General features: G+C 41.1%; 1 protein-coding gene across 2 annotated transcripts in view; it reads left to right on the top strand.

The window, feature by feature from the left end:
* The first annotated feature begins 6,777 nt into the window (after positions 1-6,777).
* Positions 6,778-18,464, top strand: part of LOC134431655 (hippocampus abundant transcript-like protein 1) — a 47,615-nt gene continuing 35,928 nt past the window's right edge. For both annotated transcript variants that reach the window (XM_063179755.1, XM_063179754.1), the window contains exon 1: positions 6,778-6,987. In XM_063179755.1, the coding sequence (XP_063035825.1) occupies positions 6,793-6,987 (195 nt within the window). In that variant the 5' untranslated portion in view covers positions 6,778-6,792. The remainder of the gene's footprint in view (positions 6,988-18,464) is intronic.

Below are 18,464 nucleotides of genomic sequence, written 5' to 3'. Positions count from 1 at the left end.
ATGGGATGGGATGGGATGGGATGGGATGGGATGGGATGAATCAGCAGCTCTGAAGCAGCACAGCTCACCCTGCTGCCATAGCATCATTGCCTCACCTACTCACAAGGAGTTTCCCAGTGATGCTGAAATCAGCCAGATAGAAATTTTTCAATACAGTTTTAAATACCAGAAAGCAAGAATTTTTTTATTGCAGCATGTTGCTCACCTGTGGGATCCTTCCTCCATTCAAGTGTTGGATGAGCAGAGTTTTTACCACACAGACTGATTACATATTCATTAGCTATCCTCACCTCCTTGACTGTATTTGACATAGTAGTCACACCTATTATTGGATGTTCTTATATGATTCTCTGGGATCTGTCTTCAACATCCAGTGTCCTTCTCAGGTGGCTGTTTCTCTATTGCCTGCTTTTAAGCACATGCTTTGTTTTGCATAACTTCTACTTTGTCAGACTTACAGAGCTAAGCTGGCATCCTGCTAGCATTTTGCATGACTTCTCCAAAGCTAAGCAGTTGTGTTCTGGGATCCTTGATAAGAGTAAAGGTTGTACTGTTCTACTATTCATTTTGAGTGAGTAAATTGTTGTTCTAGTGTCCTTATCTGGAGGAGAGAGGTCAATCTGACCTGGTGCTTGTGCCGCCCTTGCTTTATTCTCTCTGCTCTTGCTTGGACATTTCACAGGTTGAAGGCAGCAACTTTACTTTGATCCCTGTAACACCATAAGATCTCTGAAAGCAGAAGATTAAGATACTGTAAGAAGTTTCCGATGTAAATGTAAAAACTGAATTATAAGGGAGATTTCTCTCTCTTTTATGTATTAAAATAAGAGGAAAGATGTGTGACAACAAGCAAATGTCCAAATACAGGTATTAAAGTTCTGTAGACTCTTCCATGAATATTACACATACCACCAACAAAGTTTTAGAAACATGTCATTGAAATAATAAAAAAGTCATATTTCTCTTTACATATAAAGCATTGTGCTCTACATGACAGTTACCAATTTCTACCTCCAAAAAATACTACTTTCAAGTGGAGAATATTTGATCTGAATCTCCTTTTAACCTCACTAAAACAACTGCAGTGAATCCAATCACAGTGCAACTTTATGTCTGCCGAAGCCAGGCACATAGCTCTCAATGAATGCCAAAAGAATTGGACATGCTTAGTTACAGGCCATACTCAGCATCTTCAACTTGGCTATGACCACAGTTGCACTGTGTACCTCAAACAAGCATGAAAATCTTTGAGAGAGCAAAGCTTATTTTACGTGGGCTCCAATTTCCACTAATCACAGGTAAATCAGCTTTCCTATCCTTCTTCAAAGAGTGCAAGGTCTGTAGATTTCTATTTCCTGTCTTCTCACTTAGGAGGCTACATATATGTTAAATTTTTTTCTGAAACCAAAACAATTCAATGCCTAAAACTAATGATATTCATGATTAATATATGTAAGAATGGAGGATTTCATTACAAAAACTCCAACCTTTTTAAAAGGTGCTCCAAATAAGTTTGGTAAAACCCCTCCATAAAGTAAGATGGCAGCAGCCAATTTGCACAGCTGCTGCACTCTACTGCAAAAGGTCATGCTCACCTTGATCCTCTGTACTTCTAAAAGTAGCTGGCAGCATGATTTCCTATTTGAGATTATCTCCCATACTGTGAAAATGACAAATATGAAACTTTGGTGGTTTTGGTGGATTGGGTGCTGTTCAGACACTGTGTCTGGGATTCAGTGCCGCTGAACACCTGCACTGGGAGTGGCTGCTGGGGTCAGCTGCCAGGGCTCTGCAATGCCCAGAGACCACTGTGATGCTCTAGGGCCTTGACCGGGCTTGTCACATTGAAGGAACCCAGAGCCCTTGGATGCCCCCTCTCGGGAAAGCTGTTCCTTCAGCAGACAGCATCTTCCCTGGATGCCCCTGGCAGGTCTGTGGCCGTGCGTGACAAAGATATAATGGAGATCCTTTTGGAAACAAGAACAGCAGTTTCCAGCCTCCCAGAGGATCGCCCAGCCTGCAGATGAAGGCTCTGCAGAGGAGCAGCTGGGCCTGGCCCAGGCAGAGGGCTCAGTAGAGCAAAGTTACCCTGCAGTGGCAGCAGGACAGTCTGGAGAATGAGCTACTGAAGCACGAGGGTGAGGACAGCCTGCCTCCCTGACACAGTCTTGGTAGCTCAATGACACACCCAGGCAGGTGAGTGCCAAGGACAAGATGGGATGGCATGGGAAAGGATAATGAGCCTTTCAATTCCTGGGGCCAGTTGCAGTGCCACGTGGCTGCAGTCCCATCATCTCCTGTCCCAGAGGCCACCACTGCCAGGTCCCCAGCACACATTTGCTGGCGGGAGCTAGGCAAACCATACAAATCATGGAATCACAAAATAGTTGGAAATGACCTCTGGAGGTCAACTAGTCCAAATGCCCTGCAAAGGCAGGGCCACATAGAGAAGGTTATGGAGGAATGTGTACAGGTGGATTTGGAATGTCTCCTGAGAGGGAGACACTATGACCTCTCTGGGCAGGCTATTACAAGTGCTCTTCCAGCCTCAATGTAAAGAACATCAGGATGAACTCTTGGAGAATTCCTCCCTCTCTTGATTCTCATCTACCCGGTGAATATATTTCTTGACCTTCGGCAGCTGGAGCTGACGGGCCTGGAGGGGACAGAGACCATCCAGAGTATGCAGAAGGTGCTGAAGCAGGTTGAAGCCCATGTCTCTAAGTGGGCCAGGGACCTTGGCTGAGGAGGAGGATTTGGAATGCAATATTGACAAAGAGCTGTCCTATGAGAGGTCTGAAGAGAACCAAGAATGTCCAGTGCCCTTGAAGAGATGGAAAGACTACAGCAAAAGCCAGGTGTCCTGAGATGTGTTGGAAGACCACAGTGGCCAAGACGTGCTTCAACATGAAGATGATGAGGGCACAGAAGCCTTAGGAGAGAGTTATAAGTGCTGCAGAAGGCAAGGGCAACCCAAGTTCTTGTTAGAAGATTCTTTGTGGTGAAATGCCACTGAATAATTGGTGTTTGTAAATACACTCATGTAGGGTTTATTACAGAATGTGAGAAACTATATTCACTTTTAAAATTTCAAAGATTTATTAAACCCTAACACCACATGATCAGCAGCCATGTGCTCATCGACAAAATTAATGCTCTGCTTTTTAATACCCTTGGTCCCTCCCAAAGTCTTGTCAGTCAACTCTTTCTCTGCCATCCATTGGTGGAGATCACTTTCTTACAATTTGACTGGAGGTCTGGTGTTGGCATGCTGTGCCTCCTAGTAACAAGCTCTCCCTCTCCTAAATGCCTCGATTAGTGTCAACACAAGGTGGGAAGGGAAAGAGGACTGTGGGGAGAACATAAACAAATAACATAACTACACATTTGTAGAATTTTTTTTTAACATACATATAATATTCATCTCTTAATTGTGAGAGTGAACCATCTCATTACCCATTTATAACATAGAGCAATTTGGTTTTAAAGAAAAACAGGTACGTAGCAGTTTTGGTTAGTATTATCTGTAGTAATACAACAACAAGGAAGCATTGCAATATGAAAATGTGACATCACCCAAGGACATGCACAAGGGAAAAGAAAGAGAAAGCACAAGAGTGTGAAGCTCTCACCGCCCATAGGCCTTTCACCAAGACTTGGTTGCTGAGCAATCTCAGTCAAAGTGATAGTTGCAGAAGTGGTCTGTTGGATGCTGGGAGAAGTACCAAAAAACTGATGGGGAAAAATCCCCAGGAAAATCTGCTGAACACAAAATCTATTTCGTTTATAGTCAGGTTCAGGTGGGATGTCCAGGTGCCCAGCTGCCTGCCTCTGGGGGCAGGGAGCTTCATGTCATTTTGTGGATCACTGGACACTTTGGGTGCCCTTGACACCTTCAGAGAAAACATAGTTGCCCAAGACAAGTGGGTGTCCACGCCAGGGCAGTTGAGCCAATTATGGCCCATTATGGCCCATTAGCCATATGAGCCTTAGGCCACATATGAATGTCCCTGGTGCTTGGGGAGGTGTGGGTGGGGGTGGTGAGAGAGGAAGGAGGGGAGGGAAAAGTAAGGGGAGAGGCAGGGGGTAAAAGGGGGATGGTGGTTTGTGCAAGGGAGGACAACTTAGCATGACAAGAGGCCCCATCCCTGGCAGGATTATTTCCCATCTCACTCACAACCTCTCAGTCACTCTCTGTCTTACCACATCAGAGGTTAGCTACTACACAGTCAAAAGCTCAACTCTTCCATCTTCAAGCTGGTCTTCAACAAAGCTCCCAGGTTTCCACAAATGGGGAATGTTTTGAGTCATTACCCAGTGGCGTCAATTCAGTTCTGTCTCCCACAGAGAGGCAGTAGCAACCCTCAGAGCATATCCCTGCTGTGGGTGGTCACAAGGACACAAAGGATGACCCAGCCACATCCAGGAGTTGAGCATTGCCCCAGCAAGGGGAAGCCTGGCCCAGCTGTCCCACAGAGCAGCATCCAGCTCAGGCCAGCAGCATCGTGCATTCCAACGCTGGCTATACACCATCTCTACCACTCCTCGGGCAGAGCCCTCAGTGCCATCCAGCCCCTCGGAGTTGAGGCCCTGCTGCCATGACAGTAGCAGTGCTCCCTGGTCAGGAGGGCACTCGGGCTGTGTGCAGGGTGTTTGTTGGCACCTGAGGTCCACGAGAGCAGCAGTGCCTGGCTGCCAGCTCTGTGCCAGAGCCTGGAGATGACTGCTCCGAGCACCAGCAGTGCCAGTGGGAGAGAGCAGCACAGGGTGGCATGGCATGGATGAATGCAGGGATAGCATCTCAGGCATCCAGCCATCCCAAGGGCATCCTCCTTGGGATACTCTTGGCCATGATTTATTGAGATCAACATATGATTCACCTTCAATCAATGTTGTTAATCTGGGACTTCATTCTTCGGCTTAGAGATACTTTGTTCAAACAGTGTTACAGGTGTTTCACACTTCACAAAACCTCACTAAACTATGTGAAAAAGCTCCATTAGATCTGGTTCATATTTTTTCTTCAATAAAACAGGCAATTTAACTCCATTAACTCCAAAAAAATAGATTAAAATACAAAAAACTTGCAGGTACCTGAGATAGAGTTTTAAATTTGAGAGAATATTTTTTATTTTCTCTTAGCAATCGACTAGCTACTGCCAGATATAAGAATTATCTCAGAAAACTATCTGTGCAGTTTCTAGTACCTTTTTGAAGTAGAAATAGACTTAGAAATCTACAAACCCAATGACTACTCAGAATTCTTTTCCCCAGGAGGACCTATTTTCACTTACCAACACTTTCAGCTGACATTTCAACAATCACTCATGTTCATTGTATTTCTATAATGTATTTCTATTTTATAGTTTTGATTAATCTGAATAGCATTCTCTAATAAACTCTATGTCTTTGTTATTAATGCCCCTCCACATAGCTTAAAAATATTGCTAAGAATACTCTAAAAAGCATAGAGCACAGAACTGGGAGGAACTGTACTTCTAACATCTCTTCATAAACTCAGTATTTATTCTTTGCCTTGTTTCCACTTATTTGGATAACCAGCTCCTAATAAGGATTATATATGTAGCTCAGCGTGTGAACAAAACTGTTCTAACTTTACATTCTGTATGCAATAAGGACATAAAGTAGTTGACGGGTCAGTTGAACCCAGATCAAAAGTCATTACAGCTGTTCATTTAATAGTGGTTTGTATATAAAGTGGATTAAATACTTCACTTATATATGTAAATATTTTAATGGTGAATTTTTCAAAATACAATTATGAATTTAAGTAATTTATTTTACATGAACCTTACATGGTAGACAGGTTTCTTGCTGATACATCAAGCTTATAAATTCATACCTTTCTGACTGAGGAATCTGAATTTAAAAGCTTCTCATCCCTTGGAAGCCTCAATACAAAAACCAACAACAAAAACAAACACTGAAAACTGTACAGGGAAAAATCCCTTGCCTTTCAAGCCAGTAGAAAAATGGTTAAGTCTTGAAAAGAGCAAAAATATTGTTATATTTCATGGTGACTATTTTTGAAGAAATGAAAAGTTTTGTAAGAGCTTCTAGGCTACTAAAAAAAAAGTGGAAAGCAAGCATCAAATTCTACACACAGTTGGCTTGGGCTGGCAAGGAAATGTAAAGAAAATATGTTGATTTACTAATCTCTGTATAATAACAGAAATAATTTCGTGTATCCATTTAGTTCACAGATACCTGTTACTGGCTGAGTGAGAGTGTTTAGCCTGGAGGAAAGGAGGCTCAGGGGTGACCTTATCACTCTCCATAACCACCTGGAAGGAGCGTGTAGCCAAGTGGGGACCGGCCTATCTCCCCCCGCAGCCAGTGACAGGCCAAGAGGACACGGGCTTAAGCTGTGCCGGGACATTTAGGCTGGACATTGGGAAGAATTCTTCACAGAAACGAGTGACTGGGCATTGGAATGGGCTGCCAGGGAAGTGGTGGAGTCACGGAGCCTGAGGGGGTTTAAGGGAAGGCTGGATGTGGCACTCAGTGCCATGGTCTAGGTGACAGGGTGGAGGTCGGTCGTGGCTCGGGCTCGATGGCCTCGGGAGCCCCTTCCCTTCCCGGCCCGCCCACCCGGATTCCCGGGGGAAGCTGGCTGCCGCGCGCGCCGCCGTTCGAATCCGCCTCAGGGGCGGGGGCGGTTCGGCGCGAGGGGCGGGGCGCGCGGTCACGTGAGCCCGGCGGAGGCGGCCGCTGCTGCAGCCGCCGCCGGCCCGGCCCGGCCGCTCCGGGAGGGGCCATGGTGGGAGCGACATGAGCCCCGAGCCGGAGCCGGAGCCGCCGCCAGCCCGGGACCGGGCGGCAAAGAAGAAGAAGGAGGAGGAGGAGCCGCCGCCACCGGCGTCGTCGTCGCAGCTGCCGTCGTGGGAGGGCGGCGACGGCGCCAGGTGGGGCGGCTGCATCATGCTGGGCAAGAGGGTCGGCCTGACGGCGGGCGGCGGTGGCGCGGTGAGTGCACGATGGGAGCGGGGGCTCCGCCGCGCTGGCGGGGGCTGCGGCTGCGTGCGGTTCCTGCCGGCGCTGAGCGCGGCCGTGCGTTACGGGCTGGGCCGGGCGGCCCCTGGGTATCAGCGCCCGGCCCGGCCGTGAGGGACAGCTCCCCTTCAGCTGCCTGCCGAGGTGTTTCCTGGAGCGTCCCGCCCCTGGATGCCTTGTGGAAGTTGAGGTGCGGCGGGTTCTTCGAGTCGGCCCTGTCCTACCTTGCCCTGCCCGACCCTGACAGCCTCGCTACATTCTTTAGGAGCTTTATCCCGGGCGGAGTAACCTGCGTAACAGCACCTGTGAGAAGGTGGCTGTAAATAAGTTTTCTTTTAAAATGTATGAATCCGAGGTGCCAGGAAGGTAAAACTTCAGTTTTCCTTAAGAGCTCTTGAAGGTGCTCCGTACTGAACCTTACCCACGGGGTTACCGTATGCAGTTTCTGTAGGTGGCTGTGCTTTCTGTTTCGTCTCTTCACACTGGGCGCTGAGATCTTGTGCGACAAGAGGAGCTGGGAGGGAGTGACTGATCCGCGCCCTCGCTGCAAAGTTGCGTTTGTACGTGTGGTAGCCGTGCCTAATTGCTTTCTGAAGAAAAAGGCTTAGGCCTTTCTCTAAGTACGTCAGTGTGCTCACAAGGTGCCTTAAAACCAGCTCAGAGGTCACAGACCTTGAGCTTTCTGCAGTAGATGACAGGTGACTTGTTTCAGGCAGGATGGAACTGGCTGAGGCGATAGAACTCATCCTGTTTTGTTGGAGTTAACCCAGCGGTCAAGATGGAGTAGGAGAACTCAGGGGAAGGCGCAAAGTAATAAAACAGGTGATTCTGGCGAACAGTTTTTAAAAGGGTACCGGTGCAAAACAAGGCAATGCCTTACCATGGTGAATCTTTTTCAGCAAATTGAAATCACATACATTTTTTTTTGCATCTGAATTGCAAGCTGTTAATAATTTTTCTTGAGGTATATTTATGTTCATGTGTACCTGAATAATTTGGTATTAGTTTGCTCACAAAGTTGGGTGTGCTGAAAGCTTTGCATGTGCCAAAAGTTATAAAACAGTGTTAGGTTTGTGTCAGGGAGTCAGCATCTCCTTTGTGTGTTACCTGTCCTCCCACAGATAAGCATCTGTGCTGTCAGAGAGAAGATAGTGGGCTGTTTTATGTGAAGGTGAAGAAGTATTTTTAGCTGTTATATTTAGTACATTAACAGTGTAGCATTAATGTGATATTGTAGTTACAGCTGAAGATGATTAAAAAAAAATCTTGAAACCATCTGTTTGATACACATGCATTCTTTCTGCCTTACTTGTATTTGATGAAGAGCTTAAGGTGCTTTTAGTAGATGATCAATGAAGATGTAGAAAAATGTTCTGTGGAATTCATTAGTAAAGTAATCTCTTTTATGTAAGTTAATTCCAAAATGATAGCTTCACACTTTTTATGGTGTACCACTTCTGTATTTGAGTCTTTCAGTTGTCTTTTAGAAGTGGTTATGCCCTTCAAAAAGTAGGTTGGACTCTTCAAGAAGTGCAGCTGGTGTCTGCTGTATGGTAGAATTGCAGTTCAGATTTGTGTCATTAAAGAGTCTAGTGTATATGGAATCTGAAGTTAGACTACACAACTATGTCTGAAAGAGTTTTGAAAAGTTAATGTTTTAGTTAAGAAACAGAAAGTTTCAGTTTTATTAGCTCAGAAGATGTGGTGAAAGAAACAGAGGATTGATCTCCTAACTATATAGAAGAAAAATAGTTGAATTTTTTGATGTATGAACAGAGGCTTGAAAATGGAAGGTACAGGTAGGGAAATTTAAAAAGAAATTAAAGAAGTGATTTTTTTTTCTCTAATTTTGAAAAGTAAAACTCAAATGGAAATGAAATCTATAACTGACAAAGGCACTAACCCATTTTTAAATTAATGGATGGATCTGATAAAGTTGGATTAAGTGTTAAAAAATGCTTTTGAGTACTTAATATATGCTCTTCTGTAAGTTTGAAAATTTAGCTTCAAAATGACATAAATTCTTAATTTTGTAAAATGATCTGAGATTTGGTTTTCTGAGTGTGTTTTTTGTCCCATCCCTCTTAATTGTGTCCTTGGAAGACTTTGTGATCCTGTAAAGCATCTCATTAGATACAGACCGTATGGGGCTCTAGCCTTATCTTGGTAGTGCAGTTATATCATGCTAGGGTCTGCATCTGTTACTGACTGAACAGTCTGTTTTGTAATTGCAGTTCCTGCACCTCCCTGTGATTCTCACATGGTTGTCATATTGCTACAACTCTGTCTGCCTAGACTTTATTGAAAGAGCGTATTCACAGTAAAATATGAGGGGTTGGGTCATGACTTCAGATGTAGGTGCAGAGATCTGCTTGATTTCAGTGGGAGTGCATCCCAGGCATTTGGAAGAGGAAACTTGCCACTTGGACTGCTGCTGAAGAAATAAATCCAGACGTGAATTTTTGTGAGGTGCTTCTTTGGTCTCCGAAGAATGTCTTAATTTTGCATTTTTATTTTTACTCTTTTTTCGTATCAGATCAGTAAGACAAAGTCTGTCAGATTGTGCAAGTTTTTCTCCTTTTATCTCTTCATCTTGGGTGTAAGAAGCTTCTGGTTTTGGATGTAGCTGTAACTAACCTCACCTTGCTGAATGCATTGGCTTCACTGAATTGAAGAGCTGAAATACAAATGCTGAACAAATGACTTATGAATTGAGTTACTACCTAAAAATTAATAATAGTTAAACAACAGTATGTTTAACTAAATTCCAGTGGAATGAAATAATTTTTCTTGGCTGTATTACCATGACTTCAGTGAGCCTCAGAAATTTAAGTAGATGATGCCATGGGACATTTTGTTATCTCTTGTGCAATCTTGTTATATATGAATTATGAATGCTGGTAGTATAAAGCTTAGCACGGCATTCAGAATAATTGCACTGCACACTTCATATCTGGGCAACCTATTGCCGGTAAAATGTCACACTAAGGAAACTTTTCAGCAAAATAGTGTCATTCTGTCTAAATAAAGTGCTTTTGTGGAAGAAATCCTAAATAGAGTATGAAATAAAAAGCCACACATCTGTACCTCTTTGAGAATTAATCAGATGTTAGTTTCATGTTCTTGGACACTGCAAAATGTCACAACTATTATGAAGCCCAAGACCTTTATATATTTTGGAAAGATAATATAAACATTATGAACTGTACATCTTGGAATTTTGCCAGCCTTTATTATATAAATTTTTTTATTGCTTTACACAGTGAAGCACAGCTATATGTGCCCAAAGAATTATATATTCTTGCCCTTAGTGTTAGCAGTTTTCTTTTTTATACTGCATAAAAAATACAGCACAGTAAAACTAAGGCATCATGATTTAATATTATGAGACTTTACTGAAACAGGTCTGAACTCAGTAAGCTGGTTTCTTAAATTTCTTGCTTGTAGAATTTAAATTATATTGCTGGTGGTAAAAACATAGTTTTTATTAGTTCATTTGTGAGTTTGTGTGTTAAGTCCTTTGTGGAGCACTGTTTTCTCCCACACAGGTTATTTTTTACTGTTAAATGTGAATGATTAGAGATGAACGATATTACATTCTCAAGATTGCCAGTGTAATTCTGAATCTTCCCATCCTGTCAGATTGACATAAAGTCTGAACTGTTACCAGGAATGTTTAGCTGTTCTGTTTAAAAACAAATTATTCTGGTTTATATTTTTGCTGAGAGGGCGCTTCTGCTGTTACAAGTCTACTGTTAGTGATGCTCTGGATTCTATCAGTTTGGATGTTGTTGCATTCCAAGAAAAGCACTGTAGGCTAGATCAGTAAAAACTTAAATTATCAAGTAATAGTTATATAATTAGTCATAAAGATCCTAACCTCGCCTGCTGCACAAGGACTTTGAGTAACTATCTGCACTATGGAGAAGCATGTGTATTAACTAAGCAGCCAGGGCTTTTTAGAGGAATTTCTCAGTATTGTACATATTTCTAAGTTTTACAAAGAAAACTTAAACAGATAAACTGGCTTCCAGCTTGCTGTAGTGTAATATGCTAGTTATATGTTACTTGTGTATGAAGTATTTTAATGAAGCAATGAGGCACTGTCGAGAGCGGAGCTTTCAGAATGTGGCAGGATGTATGGCAGTTGTTTTCTTGGGTGATCTTCCTACCTCAGTGGCTTCAGCAATGAAGGCTGAACCAGAAATGATCTTCATGCTTTACATGCCTTAAAATATTCCTGCTTCTAAACTTGTCCAGTCTAAACTGAAACAGGAATGTGTTCCCAGCAGGAAATACAGTATGGCATGACATTTTAGACCTTAAGAATAGATTGTGTGAAGTGCCACTTATTTTCTTGTATTTTAGTGTAGGGAGGTGGTGGCAAATTTTTTTAACACCCTTCGTATCATGTCGGTCCCAGTTCAATGAATCACATTTAACCTTTCTGCAAATATTTTTATTGCAGTTTGGAGGAAGCTGCTTCAGTATTCCACCATATCTTTGGTAGTGTTCCTTTTCTTTCTGTGGGCCTCTTGTGCTTCTGTAAAATAGATTATTCAACAATGAATATTGCTTAAAGCTTCTGAACGAAACAGTCATAGGATAAGAGGAGGATCTTTATATGGAGCTATTAAAAATGGTCAGAACATCAGAAGAAGAGGATTAGCTAGGCAGGCACGTCACATGTTAATGCAGTAATATAGTGATAATCTTTTTCCTAACAGAGGAAGTTCTTTTGAACATGTGATAGTAAGCCACTTCTGAATGCTAGATTCATTTCTTTCATTGAATTCTTTTTTTCCAGGATCACATTCCTATGTTGTAATCATCTTATATGTGGAATTAAAATTGTTTCTTCTTGTTTGCATTGCTTAAAGTAATATACATTAATTTCCATCTGCCATTTAATTTGTTCTATACATTCCACAAACTTTTGTTGTTCTTTGCCATTGCCCTCATTGCCCTATAACTCTTCCAAAGTGAATTGCTTTGAATTGCTTTTTGTCAGTGACCTTTGTCACTTCACTTTCATCCTTTTTTACAGCTCACTTCTGAATGAGTTGACCAATGTAGGCACTAGGACAGAGCAGTAGGAGTCATCCGGTAATGTCACTGTGCTGTATGAACAGATTGCAGTCAGTTTATTTATTTTTTTTTTTTTGGGTTGTCCTGGTTTTTTTTTTTTTTTTTTTGTGCGTGTTTTGGAGTTTTTTGTGGATTGGAGGGTTTTTTTTTTTGTTTGTTTGTTTGTTTTCCCTATGTGTGTGTTTGCTTTTCTTTTCTTTTTGATTCCTGTGGAAAGTTTGCTTGCTTGAAGAGTCTTTAGTGAGTATCTTTGAGTGTTCTTACTGAATTTTTGGAAAGCTTATTGGTGTGATCTGCCTTATCTATACATGTGCTTTTGAGAACTCCAGGAATCTTTAAGACACAATTTCTCTTTGCAAAATCTTCACTGGCTTGTCCATTTTGAATGAATTGTTGTTCTGATAGTCTAGACCTGTGCAATATGATCTAGTCTAGCTTTCTGTTAAGAAAGTCTGTTATGATCTTCCAGTCCAGATACAGATCTGCTTAAAGTGTTTGTTTTGCAACTGAAATACAAGTTTGGACAGTGTATAATCTGAATTAGTTATGATTTATATTGCAGCTCACAAGATGTACCTAAAATGCTGTACTGGATTGGAAAGTACTTTCATTTGTATTCTGTGTATTTTTGCATTGAATTTTTGCCAACAAAAATTCCAGCAAGTAGAGCATTTCTGGTGAACAGTTGGAATTAAGGTGGATCCAAAATGCTTCTGTTTGAAAATTAAAGAAAAGAGTCACTAGAAAGTTTTCTGGGGATATTGCATGTTTGTCTCTATCTGGGTAACGTGTGGAAGAAGGAGAATCCATCGTGAAGTGAGATGGATTGGTGGCATAATACTTGTTCAAGAATAAGCTAAAATGATTAAATAGTCTTGTAGTGAGACGTACCAGGAGAAGTTTGCGTTTGAAATGGTTGTATTTTGGGGGAAACTAATGAAATAGTAATGAAGATAAGTGTGTAAAGGGAATGAATTTTATAATTTGTCATGAACTTCAAAATCTAAATGATTGATACATGAAAGCATGTTTCTTGGAGTATTTTACTGATTCTGTTAATTCAGTTCTTTTCCTCTTGAAGATACCAGAATTGACATAGTGGACTGCAGTGCAGATGGAAGTATGAAAAATGACTGTTTGAATCAGTTAATTTTTGTATTGGAAAATGTTTCTGTAGGCACTTAGAAAAAAAATTAATTAAACTCATACAGATTAATTTGAATGTTGTTTTACCTATTGTAGGACAGTGAGTGCTCTTTGCAAAAGTTTGTCTGTACTGCAAATAGAACAAGCAACTAGTGGGCTCTCCTGAGGGACCCTAGCGCTTGGTGGGAAGGGATTTCCCAGGGGGTGGTGTAGGGGGACAAAAGCAAGTTCCTGTGGTTGGCAATTCAGAAGTTCAGTTTGAGTTTGGTTGTTATCTGCCTGAAAGATAATAGGATTATGTTACTGGAAAGGTACTTTAGGGAGATACCTTCCTCTTCAGGACAGGATCAGCAGTGAGACCTGAGAAGGTTGCCCAGGGCTTTTCCAGGTGTATATTGAAACAAACCTTTCATGTCCAGCTCTGCCGCTTCACCCTTATGAGAGGAAAAAAAGCCTATTTATCCAGTCGAAACTTTTGCTTAATTTGCCTAGCAGCACTGTGAGGCCCTCATCAAAATAGAAAAAATTTGAAAAGGTGCTCTGGATGACTTCAGGATTTGAATAGTGACAAGTGATTTTGTTCTGAAAAAAGCATATTTCTTCAGAAAAATAAAGAGGCATTTTTTAAATTGATGTTAAGATGCTTTAGGAGGCATTCAAGTAATTTTAATTATTACGTTATAGATTTGAATTAACAGATAAGTAGTTGTGTAAAAACTGTATGAATAATAAATATTGCCTGTTCTTAGTTTGCTCTGCAGATCTAGGACTGGCTATAAGCTTGCATTTTGCTGCAGAGTATTTTAGGGTGAATTGTATTAGCCGTTCTTCAGAATGTCTTAGATAAGGTATTGTTACTAATACTAGAATGCATTTTCCTCCTCCTTGTCTATGAGCAATTATTACCAACTGGATGTATCATTTTGACATTCTTTCATGGATTTATGAATGTTCAACAGCTGTTTAGCTTTGCAAAAAGATTGTACTGCCTCCCAGTAGTTATCCCAGCTTCCTTCAAATTAAGTTTCAGATTTACTCTGACTCCAAGAAAGGCAGAAGAAAAAAATGATTTTTTTAGAATTGGGCAGTGAAAAGAGGCATTGAAGGAGCAAAATGTAAAACTGGAGAAATAACAGATGTTTTGTTAGAACTTTCAGAGCTTCAGATTTTACAGTGATGGCCTAAAACTTGTATTGTTAAGCATTTGAGATGAAGTAATGTTTTGCTCATTAATGATTGTGCAAGTGTAAAACCTTGACAAACAGCTGCATTTGAAGGCTGTTATAATGTTGATACATAGTTTCACAGCCCACACACAGTTCCGTCACATTAAGTAGAAAAGTATTTTCTACTCATGTGAGTAAAAAATAAGCCCTTAACAATTTTAAGGCTTTTCTGAGGACACTTAAAACACTTCCAGTTTTGAGGGCAGTGAATGAGGCATGCAACTTCTATGTTGACCATATCTGCACTATTTCTCAAATCCTTTAAAAATCCTTTTAATCATAAGGAGTTCAGTAGGTTATTCCAATGCTGTTTATTCAAGAAACCTAAAGGTCCTGTGCTTCAAGGTTTATAACCATTTTTTACATACTCAAAAGTTCTTTGTGTAAATTTAATGAAGTTTTGTTGCAGGGTGTTTTCTTAATGCAGAAATGAACCTCACCCAGTAGTTCTGATACAGCTTTATGAAAAAGGCAAGTGTGAAATGTTTTTAGAAAACTCTTTGATTTTGAACTGAGTAAAGAGTTTTCATTGATTTTTTTTTAAATGTGTGGACCAGGCTGTGTACATGATCAATCATAAACTATTTTGGTTTCTTAAAAAATAAGTTGATGCTTGATTAAAAATTGGAAGCCTCTGTGATAGAGGAGCTACAGTAAAGATGAACATTCAGAAGTAACTTGTCTTCATCAGTCCATTTGATAATGTCAGTAAACTTTCCTGGTTTCATGATCTTAATTTTCCAGTGCAGCCCTTAGCACAAGATTTTTAATTAATCTACATATTTAGGACACTGTAAAGAAAACTCAAAGAAAATAGTCAACTATAGGCACAAGATTTTTAATTAATCTACATATTTAGGATGCTGTAAAGAAAATGGAAATAAAATAATCAACTATAGTTAAAGTGGATCATATATTGGTAGTGCTAGTATATTTGACATAGAATGCTTATCTTATTTTGAACAGGTACATGTTCCTTTCAAGATCTGAATTTTAGTTTTTCAGGTCATGGCTTGAATCCAAAAGGCTGTGGTGTTTTCTGTTTTTTTAGTAGGTCGGTGCAGCTAACTGTAAGCTGTGTGATGCTGCCAGAAATGATTTGCAGACTGTTTTAATCTCCATGCTTGTCTTTGACTGTGTATGTACATCATTTTTCTACTAAAATATATAAGGTCAAATTTGTGTGTAACAAAAACACCATTAAAAAACTCCAAACACTCCAAAACTTCATTTTTCATGGCATTAAAAATGTTTGGCAAATGCAGACCAGATATTAATGATGCAGCAACATACTTAGCAGTATAAAGTTGAGAGGGAAGTAAAGTGGAGGCAGGGGCATCCCTTACCTACTCTGCTGTAAAATTTGCTTTTTTCAGAGGAAACTGCTGTGGAAGGGGTCTTCAGACTTGATTGTAGTGTTAAGTGCTAGTCTGACAGGCAGACATCTTGGCAAAAAAAATATTCATGAAATTGTTATCCTATTACCTTATATAGGAGTACTTAAAGACTTCTTATATGAGGAGGATTTTTTTTTTACCCCCATAACCTTTGGAATCTCTGCTATTTAGAAATTAAAAATTGCATATTAATAACTCTTGAAATCCTTCCAGAGGCTTTGATCTATGATATTGTTTCCCAGGAGAAAGAGAATTGTTTTCTTTAATTTGTCATGCTTGGAAGCAAGCTGCAATGTAGAAAATACATTGAATCTTACTAGCTAGAATACACTGCTGCTGCAGGTTTTGATAAACTGATGGATCTAAAAATTATTACAGATCTATGCATTTACTGTTTAAACACTAGGAATTTCTTCACAGTTTTTATTATAGTTAGGTTAAATGAATCTTGTAATGCAAGCATTTTCAAAACATGTGATTTCTACCAAAAGTTTTTGAGCAGGGGAGAAACACCAAAGTTGTCTGTACTCTACCTTCATCATAGGTTGTCTTGACTTTTTTTTGTGTTCGGTGTAAGATCCTGAGTTTCATGCTCACCCTGGTGTCCACTGGCTGAAATGAGTCAGATATTTATCATATTTTATTTTATATTTATCATTGGGTAGTGTCCCTTTAACTGAATTCTGCATTATTAAATTGCACTCTTCTGTTGGAGTGAAATGGCCTTGGATTCGCTGGAAACACTGAAAAACAGTCTTCTGCAGGACAGTTGCTAGGAGAAAGGCAAAGAATAATTTTGGAACACAAAAACTATGTAAAACAGTTACTGTGCCAAGGGGTAGTCAGAGATTAAAACATCATGGAATGTTTTTGATTGGAAGGAACCTTGAAGATCGTCTAATTCCAACCCCTCCACCAGTGGAGAAGATTCCATCCACTAGGGAAGTTATTCAGGGTTCCATCCAGCTAGCTTTTAACTCTTCCAAGAACTTGATGCAGTGCCTCACTGTTTGTTGAGTGAAGAATTTCTTCCTCAATCTAATCTAAATCTCTCCTTTTTTCTTTTTAAACCATCCCCCTTCTCCTATCACATTCTCCCCAATAAGAAGTCACTGTTCCTTTTTTAAAAGTCACTCTTTTTCAAAAGACCCCTTCAAGCAGTGAGAGGCCACAGAGGTCTCCCTGGAGCCTTCTCTTCTCTTCTCTTCTTGGAGGCTAAGCAACCCCAGCACTCCCAGCCTGTCCTCATAGGAGAGATGCTCCAGCCTTCTGATACCTTTGTGGCCTCCTCTGACCCACTGTAACAGATCCATGTCCTTCCTGTATCGATGGCTCCAGAGCTGGACACAGTGTTACAGGTGGGGTCTTGTGAGAGCAGAGTAGATCAAAAATCCTCTCCCTTCACTTGCTGGCTACTCCTGTTTTAATGCAGCCCAGAATGTGGTTGGCCCTCTAGGCTGTGACTGCATTTTGCTGGCTTATGTCCAACTTTTCATCCACAATAACCCCCAAGTCCACCTCAGGGCTCCTCTCTCATTCTTCTCCCAGTCTGTGTTCATGTCTGGGATTGCCCTGACCTAGGTGTAGCGCCTGGCACCCAGACCTGTTTTACTTAATGAGATTCTTGTGGGCCCAATTCTGAGGTTCGTCCCACTCTCTGTGGATGGCAGCCTGCCCTTTCATTGTGTCAGCTGTACTGCACAGCTTTGTGTCATCTGCAGTCTTGCTGGAGCTGCACTCTATCCCACTGTCTGTGTCAGGAGTGAAGGTATTGAGGACCACTCGTCCCACATTAGAGCCCTGAGGGACATCACTCGTCACCAGCCTCCACCTGAACACAGAGCCGCAACTCTCTGGCTGCATCCATCCAGCCAGTTCCTTATCCACCAGATGGTTCACACTTCAAATCCATGTGTCTCCTATTTGGAGGTAAGGGTGTCTGTCATATGGAGCTGTGTTGAAGGCTTTCAGAACTCTAGCTAAATGATGTCTGTCAGTCTCCTCTTGTCAACAATTGCTGTCACTGCAGTGAAGCCCACTCAATTGTTCAGCACCTCTGCTTAAATCTCTTTCAGGAAGAAAGCAAGCAAACAGCAGTTCTGGTTAAATGCACCTTTCCCAAGGGTTCTGCCCATTTTATCTAAATAAAAAGGTTTTGTTAATCTCATCTGGGATCAAGTCCTTTGATCTTGAATGGCAGCAGTTTCACAAAGTCATGAGTACTTTGATAGTTTGCTAATTCTTTCTGGAGTTGCTTGTTGACCAGTAGAATAGTTCCACAGTCTGAAGTCTGTATTTGGAGACACAAGCATAGAATCAGTTGGTCAGCAATCAATAGAAAACAGTTGTACAGATGACATAAGCAGCTCCTTATTGTCTCATACTTTGGCATTTTCAAATACAAAAATTGTTGCTGTTCTGATTATGTACGTTGTCATGGTTTTGTTGAAGCAGTGCTGTGATTTTAATGAAGTGGATGTGTCTTGTCACTTGTGGACGAAGCAGGGAGAGGTAGACCATTTGTCACCTTGTCGTGGAAGGGTTGTGAATAATGCTCAAGTGGGAGAAAGCCTAAAGACATGTTGGAGGTGAG

This window comes from Melospiza melodia, chromosome Z (assembly GCF_035770615.1).
Source record: "Melospiza melodia melodia isolate bMelMel2 chromosome Z, bMelMel2.pri, whole genome shotgun sequence".
Classification (NCBI taxonomy): domain Eukaryota; kingdom Metazoa; phylum Chordata; class Aves; order Passeriformes; family Passerellidae; genus Melospiza; species Melospiza melodia.
This window is presented reverse-complemented; position numbering and strand designations above follow the sequence as displayed.